Here is an 11,672-nt window from a genome sequence, read left to right as displayed (position 1 = left end):
CCCAGCGGGAAAAAAAAATGTCTGAGGAAGAATTTATTACATTATTAATTTTTACAAACAATTGTTAAATAAGGGAAAGAAGTCACAGATCAACAGTGGGAGAAACAAGAGCGTGACAGGTGTTTATGGTAGAATGTGAAACTATTGACGGGCATATTGTGATTAACCAAGTGAGCACGAGTGACATTTGGCGTCGTCCAATTGGAGCGAAGGTTCTGGATTTAACAGCATGAATGTTCATGGTCGCCGTCGATGCTCCTGCTGGGATGAGACACAAACGTGACTTTTTAAAGAGCACCAAAGATTTAAACACGAGTTTACAACCGGCCTCAGAACCCGTCACAGATCTGATCAAACAAGAGCCACCGGGAACAAAATAGCGTCGTATCCAACGCTGCGCAGCATTATTTTAAAATCTATTTTGGCCAATAACACGTCACCATTTTCAACAAACCAATGAATGAAGTCTAAGGCCAACTGCGAACCACAAACAGCCAAAGTGCTGAGCATCAAACATCAGGTCACAAAGCACCAAGAGTCGGGGACTGGTAATCTAACAGCTCCAGATTAGCACTGAACATTCATGTTTTCACACCAACAACCGCCTCGGTTCACCCACATCTACTCAATCGACAAGAACCAACTACTATCACCTCCGGCCGGCACGTCTAATTAAACACGAGTGCACACCGAGTTAAGACATGAGGAAGAAAAAGAGCATTTAAGGATTTTACAGATTCTTTGTGGACGGGTGAATATACCTGCATTCTTATACATTCACTAGAACATGTGTGATCCAACCACAGGGTGGTTTAATCAGAACCAGGTCTGGATGAAAAGAGGTAGCTAATCCACTCAAGCTCATCTGAAGTCAGGTCGGGTTAATTTGAGAAAGAATCTGTTCACCGCAGCGTCCGTTTTTTCCCTCCACCTCTGAGCAGCTGCACATTCTGAGCGTGGACACAAAATAAACACATCGTAAACACAACCGCACACGCCGCTTCATCCTTGTCCAAGCTGGAGATCGAATGGTGCCATGCAAAAAGAGCCAGCGCACATAGATTGTCATTCTCAGAAGGGTCAGTCCAACGCAGGTTGGAACGATGGAAGTGGCGGCTTTACATTAGCGTCTGCATAGTTTTATTCTCTTCCCAAAGGCTTCGGCTGCAACATGGACACACACTCCCGTCACAAAACGGCTTTTTCAAACTCAAACAGCGTTAAAATGAACAGTAAAAACAGAGGAATCTGTGCAATATTTTATTCTAGACTTTACCCAGAGTTAAAAGCCATTCTTTTCCAACAAATAAACAAAAGGAACCCGTTATAGAGGATCTGGATGTTCAGGTGAGGGGACCTGTCAGGAAGCTGACAACTGAAATCTGCTGTGTGGAGCCAGAACGTACTGATCAACACCCACCTATAGACGGGTTAAATTAAAAGGGTTCACTGAGAAGACCCCTGCCAAAAGCTCCAACGTGACCTGGACCCCCGCAGGTCAGGCAGCGGGCGAGGCAGTCACCAGATCGACCACTGACCCGGGCGACGGTGTGACCTGTGGCCAAACAAGTTCATGTGAAAACAAACTTTTGTCCTACATATAATATATGGAATTATACACATTATTATAGAATTTGTATGTTATATAAAAGGCTCTATTTCGGTTTCACCTAAAGCAAGCAACCAACTCAGGTGTCATTTCAGGAGTTCATTAATAGTCTCTTTAACGCTGTGTGTGAGGGGCAGACTAGTTTCACCCTCTTTCTTTGATGAAGAGGACAGCGGCGTGAATTACGTCCTCACATCTGTCACCACGAGCTCCATCTCATGGCTCCATTTTTTAAAATTTTTTATTTTATTTTTTTTACATCCAGAGCACAACGTCAAGTCATCTGGATGGCTCCGCCCAGAGGACTCGTCACCAGCGTTTGGTGTCCGTACTCCGCCCCCGTCCCTCCCCGGTCTGAAGTAAAGGTCAGTCGTCCAGCAGGTCTCTGTCCAGATCCATGAACGGCTCGTCAATGTAGCTCACTATGGCACAAAGAGAAGTCCTGTCCGAGCCAAGCAGCACCGACACCGTCTCCTTCCAGTAGCTGAAGGGAATACACGAGCTCTGAGGAGGAAAGCAAAGAGGGTTTGAGAGATTCATTCAGCCCAGATACATCTCCTATATAAAACCACATCCTTCTGTTAACTGGCTACGGGCACGATGAAACCGTTGGCATCCACCTTGGAATGGAGGTATTTCTAATCTTCAAAGGAAATAGTGCCAGCTGCTCACATTCTCCAGACAGGTGCTGTCCTTGTCCTTGTTGAGGTAGTGTCGCTGCCAGAAACGAAGCAGGTTGTGGAAGTTGTTCAGCAGACAGCCTGGGTACTTCTCAGCATACTCCTTCTCCCGGAGAGCATTGAGGTAGAAGGGCAGTTTAGCCTTTCGTCTGGCCAGCATCAAGATCACCAAGCTGGTGTTCAGACAGCTGACGTTCTCCTGCACGGTAATCGGGGCCGAGGATAAAACACCAGAACACAACTCCAATAAAAGCACAATGATGTCAAAGAGAAAAATCAAAGACCTGCGTCAGCGTCTGGACGTTGATGATGTTGATCAGTCGGAAAAGGAAGGAAAGCCTGTTCTCAACTCTGGCCATGTAGGAGAGCAGGCAGCACTCGGAAAGTACCTCCACCACTGGAAAAGAGTAACGTTGCTTAGAAAAGAAGACCGATGTGGGACAGAAGCCTGTTCACAGCATTGTGCCTCATCCAGAGAGATGTGGTTCCACCTGTAAACGCTCAATTATGGACATAAGCAAACGGTCACGTGCGCATTACCTTTGACGTCCTCGGTTTGGCTCTCAAAGCGGTCCAACGAGAGGACAATGCAGCGTACCAACATATTAGAGTCCACCAGAGAGCTGTTGATCTGTGTCAGAAAGGTCTGAAACTACAGGCGGAAACTCCAGGTGAGGATTTCACACGTGTTATTCATTCGTTTAAGATTCGGAAACAAATGAATTTACAACTGGTACAACATGGAGGCCACCAGGGAACGGTTGTACTCAGGAGGTAGCAGATACTCGGATACTGAAGCAGGTAACTGTACCTTCTCTGGAGTGTTGACATATTTGTTGAATCGTTTGAAGGCATCGATGTTGAACTTCATAAGCTCTCCAAGGAGATCAAAGTAGCTCTGGAGGACATCTCGTGACGTGCAGCCGCTGTCGATGATGCAGAACAGGATGTGCTGTGGAGGGAAGGAAGAAACTGAGCGTCCACAACCTTTCACACCTCCAGTTGAGGGCTGTGTGTGCTTTTACCTCCAACAGCCCCCTCTTCAGGAGGAACATCTGATCTGCATAAGATGTGGCTCCTCTCAGGAAGCTCTCAACTGCTCGGGCCTGCCAGAACCTACAACCATTAGGAAAATAAGCAGCTATAAACAGACCGATCCCAATACACTTACAGAGCTGAGCTGGTTCTCTAAGCAACACCAACCTGAAAGATGAGTCCGGGGGCTCCCTCTTCATGACAGTCAGGATACGCGTGAGCAGACCCTTCTTCCCATCACACACCAGGCTTCTGTCCGTGTTGACCAGAGCTTCCACCTCAGGGATGTTGGCCTTCATGGATATGGCACTCAGTTCGTTTAGCTCCTGGCTGTTCAGCAGCAGGTACTTATTTCTAAAAACCAAGGAGACGGCAAAACCGGTCAAGCTGAGGCAGAGCTACATTAAATTCAGCAAAATCAAACCCAAGTCTTCTGTGCAGGTATGTTAAAAACAACTATACCATCAGTATATATAGTAAATGTAGTAAATCTATAAAGTAAATTTGGAGGCACTTACTCGTGGTGATCACTAAAACTCTGCAGTAACCGCAGGAACTGGATTTTGAAAGAGATTTCCTGTAGATTGAGAAGAGAATCATGAGCCGAAGGTGTTTTTAGAACCATCAGAATGAGGAGTCGGAGGTTCGTACGGGGCTGCAGTCGCAGTTCTCGTTCTGGCCGTGCACCACGTGATTAGAAGCAGTGAATTTCCTCCAGATCAGCTTGTCGAACAGGTTGTTGAGTCCTGGGATGAGACGGAACTCAGCCAGCATCTTGTGGACCTGCAGAGAGACGACACGGTGAGTAAAACACACGGTTTCCACCCTTTACAGACTGAAAGAGGACGGACAGTTTCTGAGTACCTGGTTCCTCTGGCGGCCCATCAGAAGGACACACAACACATAAAGAACCTCCAATTTATACATGATCTCATGGACAATCTTCATGGACTGGGGCAGCCGGTGCCGAAGGGGACTGGTGGCCACTGAACTCTCATCCGACGACTCTGAAGGTAAAAACACTGCTAAAGGTCCGAAGGCTCGATCAAAAGAGGACAAACTGAAAGTACGAGTGCCTCACCTGTACTGCTTTGCTCAGCTTCCTCTGTGGCCATTTGCATGAGGGTATCCAGCACCAGAGCGTTGTCCAACCAGGTGTACCAGTCCTCCAGCTCCTGCAGGAAGTTAGCCCCCGTGGCCTCCGACACTTTCCTGGTGGCCAGTTTACACAGCCGCTCAATGAAGCCGGGGATGTTCAGCAGAGTCACTGTTGGAAAAGTAAGAAGCTAAGTTTTCCCAAAGTGTATTCTCAGCGACGCCTCGGAAAACCCCCTCAGTTTGAGCCACGTCCACACCTTGATTGACCTCTGCCCTCGAGGGGCTAGCGTTGCGCTTCTGTTGAGCGTTCTTCGCCAGCAGCGTGTGCTTGTCATCGTTCCCAACATCCGGTTCTGAGATGGTGACAGAAAGGATGCGGCAGAAGTTGGCCAGCTGCTGCTGGTCGAAGCTCTGGACCAGACCGGACAGATTGGGGATACCCTCCAACTGGATCATGTCCTGAAAAACAGAACGTCACTGTTACCAAAATGGAAGCGGACCAGGAAACGTAAATGTGGGTGATCCAAACCTGAACTTTGGGATCATAATTTGATTTGATGGGGGCAGCGCTGACCTTTTTGACTCCGAGAATATCCTCGATGAGGGTGGCAGTCTGCAGGAAGGTCTTCTTATTCGTCATCAGGGTGAACAGGAAAAGAACGAAGTCGTCCCGGGCTGCCAGGCTCTTCGTCACTCCCTCCGTCTATATTTTGAAAATCAAAAATATACAGCTATTGTGCTGAAGCGAGGAGGAGCGCGTCACTGAAAGGATCCGAATACTTACACATATACAACAGTTGTACAGAACACTAAGGCAGTCTTTGACCAAATCATCGTTCACTGCATGAACAAAAAAAGACAGACATTAGTCAGCAACACACTCCACGGGTGTTAACGGAATATTGAGCACTTGCTTTTGGGCTTTTTCTTCTGCATAGTTAACGTAGGTCTCATCAAGATCTCCACAAGCAGCTTTGGAAAAAAGAGTCACAGGTGACGTCCTACTGAGGCCAGTAGTTGAATAGCAAAAACAGGCATCGAAAATGTTGGCTTACATCAACCCCACCAAAGAGGTCAAAGGTGTGCGTGTTGGGGAAGGTGGATTCCTGAACGGTCTTCCTGTCCTCTGTGACAAAGGACATTGCCTCCATGGATAGCTGGGACGACAACAACTGAAACAAAAAAAACACGCCGTTAAATTACTTTACCAATGTTCCAAATTAAAACAGGAAGCCAAGAGCATGAGAGAACTGGTAACACCACATGCCTGCTGGTGAACGGTCTGGTCCTGTGTGGTTACCTTGAGAAAGCCATGAGCATGGGAGAGGTCACTGTTGAGATGGCTGCTCTCGTACAGCTTCTGTAGTAGAGTAGGGATGCCTTTCCACTTAGCCCTCTTATCTCGCTCCTGCAGCAACCCTCCAGGGAGCTACAACACGCAAAAGACGTTAAATACTGTCATTTGCACCCTGACAATTCATGGGTGACTGTCCCAAAGTTAAAACAATCCACCAAAACTCCTGCTGGAAGACATCTTTGACCTACACTAGGTGGATAATTACATTTCAACATGTAAACGACCTCCGCCACACAGGCTAATGGAGGTCGTCCATCTTACAAATAACTTAACCAGTGCCAGTAGTAGAGCTCATATACAGGTAGAACTAATGCAAGGTTACATCTATTACACCTTTATTCTTTGGCTTTTAGCCCAGTGTGAAACTGTGCTCTTAGTTTAGTGTTTCAACGTAATTTTTGTTTTATTGTTTTTGTCATACGCTGTTGAAGGTGTAGATTCATGGCGGTAGAGCGAGGGTGGAAATTCACCGTGACTTGTAATCAGTGCTGTCTCCATTTCGACAGAAGTTTGTCTCTCATCTCAGCTGTGTGGTTTTAGCTCAGCAAGACAGTTTGACGTCATTGCGCGCGCAAAAAGTGTTTCGCAGCTGCCAAAATGTTCATCACCAAGCTGCTAATTTGGCTTTTCGGGACTTGTTGTACATCCTGTACACAACAAATACACCCTTCTCACCACATCACTGAATCTATTTATATGGGGAGTGTGTGTGTGTGTGTGTGTGTGGGGATGCTTATAACACACACACACACACACACACACTCACCTCCATGTTTTCTCCTGCCCACTATTTAATCCGTGTTAATAGAATTTGCCACATTTTAGATATTGATCACAGTACCCCCAGAGGTGTACTTATCATTTCGGGATTATCGGCCATTAATGATGTGCCTGCATGATAGCATAATGCAAACACATAAAGGTTAAAAGGACTTAAAGCATATAGGAGCAGAATGTGTTATGACATTACGATGACTGAACAGGTTTGACATTCCTCCACTAGCGCCACATAATTAAAACTTTGCACCTAAACACATACAAGCCGTCTTCAGTATGCAGAGAGGATAAAACATAGGATCGTGGGGTTTTTAAGCATGTTCTCCCCTCTGATCGTTTGAGAAACCTTTCATCTCGGTGTATTATTGTGGCGATTGCGTCATTACGTAATCGCCTGAGCTTCACACGTTAGCTGGCGAGCTAACTGGCGACAGAAGTTGTCAGACGACAGCCAGATTATCGAGACACTATTGTGGTTTAATTTCAATTCCATCAAGCGACGAGCTCACCAGAAACATTACACACCCGCAACGCGCACGAAAACAATCCGCCATACAACCAGTTAAAATCGGGAACGTTACAAACACCACTGGCCTAAAATGCTAAGCTAACACTAAGCTAACAACAAAAGACCCAGCTGAAGCGGAGCTTACTTTATACTCTTTCCACTTAAATTCGCTAAGCAACTCCGGCCATTATCCACAGCTCAACAGCACCGCAGCTTCCCTTGTGTAATACTTCTCCGCAGTGTCACAGTCGGCCGTAAAAACCAAGGCTGAGAATAACGGCAGCATCCCCAACCAACCCCGCCGGACAAGGTCTTCAATTTCCGGCAGGGCTCCAAGCGCGAGTCCCCGGCTTCTCCCGACCAACATTGGGACACCCGAACAACGGACCCGCGGCTCCGTCCTCTCACCTGTGTGCCTCGACTGAAGCCCTGGCCAGTGATCTTGCTGCCGGTGAACCTTGTGACGATGTTGCTGCAGCAGTTCCTTGGTTTTCCTCCTGTCTGAGGGGAGTAAGACCCCAGAAGCGTCGCCATTATTTCTTCTTCCTGAAGTGAGCCGTTCAAACAGGAAGTGGAAGCTTTTCAGGAAATATTGGAGGCAATTAAGCGGCATCTGCTGGCAGGGACCACGTCCGCATGATGCACGAAGTATCTCTGCATTAAAACACCACCTTTGCTGCTTTTATTGGATCTAAATATTGTTTATTAGTTGTACCCATACTGCATACATAGATGGAATATATTCACATATTGCACGCTGTGTTCAAACCCTGCAAGCATTGCATTTATGTTAAGTTAAGCAAACATTCATCTTCTGGGCTCATTCTGAGGGACAGTTTCTTATTGAATGATTTTTTTTTTTTTTTTCCAGCTCACATCTACACCACATGTCTCTTTGGACGCCAGTGTTCTCGACACCTCAGAATTCTGTAGTGTTTATCCCCTGCGGCTCCTCCGGGCCGGCCAACAAATACTGAGTTTGTCCGTGCAGAAGGCCTCTTCACCCGGCAGGCACAAAACGGTTCATGAGACAAGGTTGCATCTTCCTCTTTGAATGTGACTGCATCCTCTTGTTCAAGTTTCCCAGCTGTCACTGCTGCCCTCCGTCATTTGGAGGTAGGAGGAGATGGCCTCCCGCAGGCCCTCGCTCACCAAAGGGTTGTCTGTTTCTGCTAGTTTCCTCTTGAAGACCATCGACCTGGAAGAGGCAGAACTTTCTCAGACATGAACGAAAAACAGCACCTGCATCAAAACGAAGCCTCTATCAAGCACGGATGAAGATTCGTTCAGGAATCTCTCTTTGGGCCCGGTGAGAATAAAGCCCCCCCACACACACACCTGCTGATGTCCTTCCAGTTGAACGTGGGCCTCCTCACAAGTTTGGTCTCTCTCTCGGAGCTCTTGATGAAGCAGGGAGCTGTCAGCTGACAGCACAAACCATCCGCACACTCTGAAAAGAGACGACCTTTAACCGTCGAACTTCCAAGACTCCCGATGAACGTTCGGGCAGCAGAACGCGGTCCGCGCGGTACAGACCTGAGTAGTGTTCCACCAGGTGATGCAGGGAAGGGAAGGTGAGCCTGGGAGATATGTAGAACCAGCCGTTCGGGAGGCAGAAAATACGGTAGTGCTTTACAGAATCGTGGTACGAAGAGCTGGACCTCCTCAGGATAGATAACGAGTAACCATCTGCCCCAAGACAACAGACAGGTTGTTTTTCTAACACCTTTACCATTTATTCACCTCCATTTCCTGCCTGAACTGACAAACCTGCATTGGTCTGTGATTCTCGGATCAGAAAGGCTCCGTTGTGGTTGTTCGGCAGCATGAGCAGCTCTATGGCTTTGTACCTGCTGATGCCTGTGAACAGCCACCTGTGCAGACACACGACGGGAAACGTTCACTCGCGGTGTCATGGCAACCAAAAAAAAAGAAAAGCCATCATTTTGAGACTTCATTAGAACAATCCGGGGGCACTGGAGGATGCCAGAGTGCAGAGGCAGGTTTAAGGTCACCGGAGAGAACCCAGTCCCCACTCATGTAAAGGTCGCCTCAGAAGACCGAGCCTCCTTCCACCAGACAGGGAACCCCCCCCCCCTCATTGAACGCCTCTGCTTTGCCCTGGGACTTACATGTGAGTCACCTTGGCGGTGTAGGAGGTGGGAATGTAGCTCTCCAGGCCTGTAGTCGCAGACCTAACAATCAAAAAGTCGCCGTCACTGTTGAGGGGGAAAAAAGCAGTCATGAGCTCGTGGAGGTCGTCATGATGGCTATGAAACACTGAACGTGGCGTCACCCACTCGGACATGACGGTGAGCCGTTCCCCGATGCACATGGTCGGGTCTATTTGCCCAAAGGCGGGGTAGTTACACAGGGAGACAACGATGGCGTCCTCTTGTGCTGCAGAGACAAATCCAGTCGTTTGTTGCATTTTCAGGACATTTATGTTGATCAGTTTTGAGTTGATGTACAGGTTTGTACCTGGTGCCGAAGATTCGGATGCGTTTTCCAGGATTGACATGTTGGACCGACATCTGATGGGGCAGATCCCCATCGTCTGTGAATGAGCCCGAATTAGTTGATCTATTTATGCACGTTTTGATGCGACAGAACGAAACAAACGTGACAGGTTTTTGTAGCATTGCTGAGATCCAACGTGATATCAGGGAGCCTAATTGGATTTAATTTGTATTTTTAAAAGAACACTCAAAGTTACATTTGTAGATCATCTTCAGTTTCTACTTCTGCATGTGTGAAAGATACCCTCGATGTCAAACCACAAGAGAAAGCCTGAATTTCCTGTTGAATTCAGGTTAGCAAGGCGCAACCGTCTTTAGAAAAGAGTAAGAAATTCAATACAGGGAGGTAAGAGACTATTTTTCCCATGTATGCAAATTCATAAAACAAGATAATCACTTTAAACTGTTTGATTTGCATTTGAGTGGAAAAAAAAATAAAAGTTTCTATTTCATCTGATTTCAATGCACATTCACTCATGAAACAACTGCATCTTAAACAATAACTCGGGACTTTCTACTCACCTCTTTCAGTATCCGTTTGAAACCGGTCCACCTGAGTTCGGTTCTGCAGCGGCTGAGGGCGAGATCCTCCTCCGATCGAGCGAAGAGCTCCAGATTAGTTGCTGAAAGACGGGTTCCTGCCTCCTCGCACACAGAAGGACGTCTGTCTCAGCTCAGATCCCCTCTCAGGCACCGGTCAATCAGAGCGACTGTTCCCTTTCCTGCTCCCATGAAGACTTCTGTGTTGTTGCAGCTGTTTATAGGGGGGGTGACCTCACAGACTGCTTCCTGCATCTAAGTGGGCCTGTGAAGCTTCCTGTGACGCTCAAGACCTTGACATCCTGACACAGATCAGCTCGCCATGATGAGGTTTAACATGAAACACGGCAGAATCCTCAGTTTGTCCACTCTAAACAAACTTTTGCTCAACTTTTGCATTTACTCAGGTTTTTTTTTTTTAATGTTAAGCCATAAAAAAAATCAAGTTAAAATCAAGGATGAGCCGGGTGATCTTAAAATGGAGTCTTCAAATCCTTTCTAACTTCCCCACAGTTATTAAACAACGGTGGAAACAAGGCTGGTAGCAATGTTATTCTTGTACTTTAGGACCACGTTGAAAAAAGCTTTAGACGACAGCTCATTGTTGGTTGTTTCAGAGGCTGTTAGGGACTTTGGTCGACTACAGTTGTCGAATGTTTCTGTAGGTCAACCAGCATTTTGTGACCTTTAAGTCCTGAAAGAACCTCTGCAGCATCACTTTGTCACCCGCCCTATTCTGCGTGTTCCCTCAAAAGTTGCTTTTTATCTCGACATGGTACGAGAATTAGACCGTAAATATCGGATATGCGATGTGCGGGAGGTTTAGGAAATGCAATCATTTCCATCGGTGTTCCGAAGCCAAATTTATCTCAGAAAGCGACACTATCAATATCTGAGAAATGAGCAACAGCTTCTGATTTATCAGCAGTCCTCCATCACACCCACAGCACCAGTTTAGTAGCCGGAGACAAATCACATTAACAGTTAATGATCACACCGCAATGCTTGGCAGAGGCGGCGGAGAGAATTCACAGATGATAGCGTGATACGAGGCCGCAAAATCCAGTTTTCAAAATGGTATCTCTTCTTTTTCCAGTTTTTATCTCTATACAAAACCTCAAACATCACATTTGATGGAAAGAACAGAAACGCTGATTAGAGCCAAAAACTGCAGGCGGCTGGCTGGAATATTAGTGTCTGTCATTGAAAAAGAACGTTTCACGTTTCCAATTAAGGCAGTGAAGAGGCTGGAGGATGCAAATCAGATGTAGCACCAGAAAGATCTGAAATTAACGAAGTACAGTACTGCACATGGCTGCAAAAAAAAAAAAAAAAAAAAGCACAGGGAGTAGCTTCAGGTTGTGTTTTTAATTCTCATCTCAGTTGTGGGTTTGTTGAATTAATGTGGGCTAAAAATAGACTGCAGTGTCTCTCATGTCAGAAGTCGCTGAGAGGAAAGTGCGGTTGGAAACAACTGTCACCTCAATTTTCCACTAACACAAGAGGAAAACAGAGATGTTCAGTATACTGGGCGGGCTCCCTCTGAAAC

At 46.7% G+C, this 11,672-nt stretch overlaps 2 protein-coding genes across 3 annotated transcripts; both read right to left on the bottom strand.

Moving 5' to 3' along the window:
* Nucleotides 1-15: 15 nt before the first annotated feature.
* On the bottom strand, nt 16-7,654 carry trpc4apa (transient receptor potential cation channel, subfamily C, member 4 associated protein a). 2 transcript variants are annotated; one of them, XR_003886100.1, is made up of 19 exons: nt 7,473-7,654; nt 5,723-5,851; nt 5,478-5,594; nt 5,337-5,394; nt 5,207-5,262; nt 4,997-5,125; nt 4,680-4,881; nt 4,406-4,591; nt 4,189-4,331; nt 3,976-4,107; nt 3,843-3,901; nt 3,493-3,678; nt 3,315-3,405; nt 3,101-3,241; nt 2,830-2,941; nt 2,574-2,686; nt 2,282-2,488; nt 1,421-2,113; nt 16-261 (listed from the first exon to the last, which is right to left on the bottom strand). XR_003886100.1 is itself a non-coding variant. In XM_003973666.3 (18 exons), exons 1-18 carry the CDS (start codon nt 7,596-7,598, stop codon nt 1,976-1,978), a joined length of 2,325 nt encoding a protein of 774 aa, XP_003973715.1. In that variant the 5' UTR covers nt 7,599-7,654; the 3' UTR covers nt 16-1,975. The 2 variants fall into 2 exon arrangements, 1 of the variants encoding a protein (XP_003973715.1); XM_003973666.3 differs by having other exon boundaries at nt 16-2,113.
* Nucleotides 7,655-7,749: 95 nt separating this feature from the next.
* sla2a (Src like adaptor 2a) lies at nt 7,750-10,436 on the bottom strand. Its single transcript, XM_011614317.2, has 8 exons — nt 10,106-10,436; nt 9,546-9,621; nt 9,365-9,464; nt 9,197-9,283; nt 8,835-8,938; nt 8,601-8,753; nt 8,403-8,514; nt 7,750-8,262 (listed from the first exon to the last, which is right to left on the bottom strand). Exons 2-8 carry the CDS (start codon nt 9,616-9,618, stop codon nt 8,139-8,141), a joined length of 753 nt encoding a protein of 250 aa, XP_011612619.2. The 5' UTR covers nt 9,619-9,621; nt 10,106-10,436; the 3' UTR covers nt 7,750-8,138.
* Nucleotides 10,437-11,672: the final 1,236 nt, after the last annotated feature.

The sequence above is a fragment of the Takifugu rubripes genome, chromosome 19 (genome assembly GCF_901000725.2).
Source record: "Takifugu rubripes chromosome 19, fTakRub1.2, whole genome shotgun sequence".
NCBI lineage: Eukaryota > Metazoa > Chordata > Actinopteri > Tetraodontiformes > Tetraodontidae > Takifugu > Takifugu rubripes.
Note: the sequence above shows the minus strand (reverse complement) of the source record. Positions and strands in the feature narration are given on the sequence as shown.

Coding starts and splice junctions, on each gene's coding strand:
- trpc4apa (XM_003973666.3), bottom strand. CDS start 7,598: ATGGCGACGCTTCTGGGGTCTTACTCCCCTCAGACAGGAGGAAAACCA. Junction 3,902..3,975: donor AGAACTGCGACTGCAGCCCC/GTACGAACCTCC, acceptor CTCAATCTACAG/GAAATCTCTTTCAAAATCCA. Junction 2,687..2,829: donor CCAAACCGAGGACGTCAAAG/GTAATGCGCACG, acceptor ACTCTTTTCCAG/TGGTGGAGGTACTTTCCGAG.
- sla2a (XM_011614317.2), bottom strand. CDS start 9,618: ATGGGGATCTGCCCCATCAGATGTCGGTCCAACATGTCAATCCTGGAA. Junction 8,939..9,196: donor ACCGCCAAGGTGACTCACAT/GTAAGTCCCAGG, acceptor GTGTCTGCACAG/GTGGCTGTTCACAGGCATCA. Junction 8,754..8,834: donor AGAATCACAGACCAATGCAG/GTTTGTCAGTTC, acceptor GTCTTGGGGCAG/ATGGTTACTCGTTATCTATC.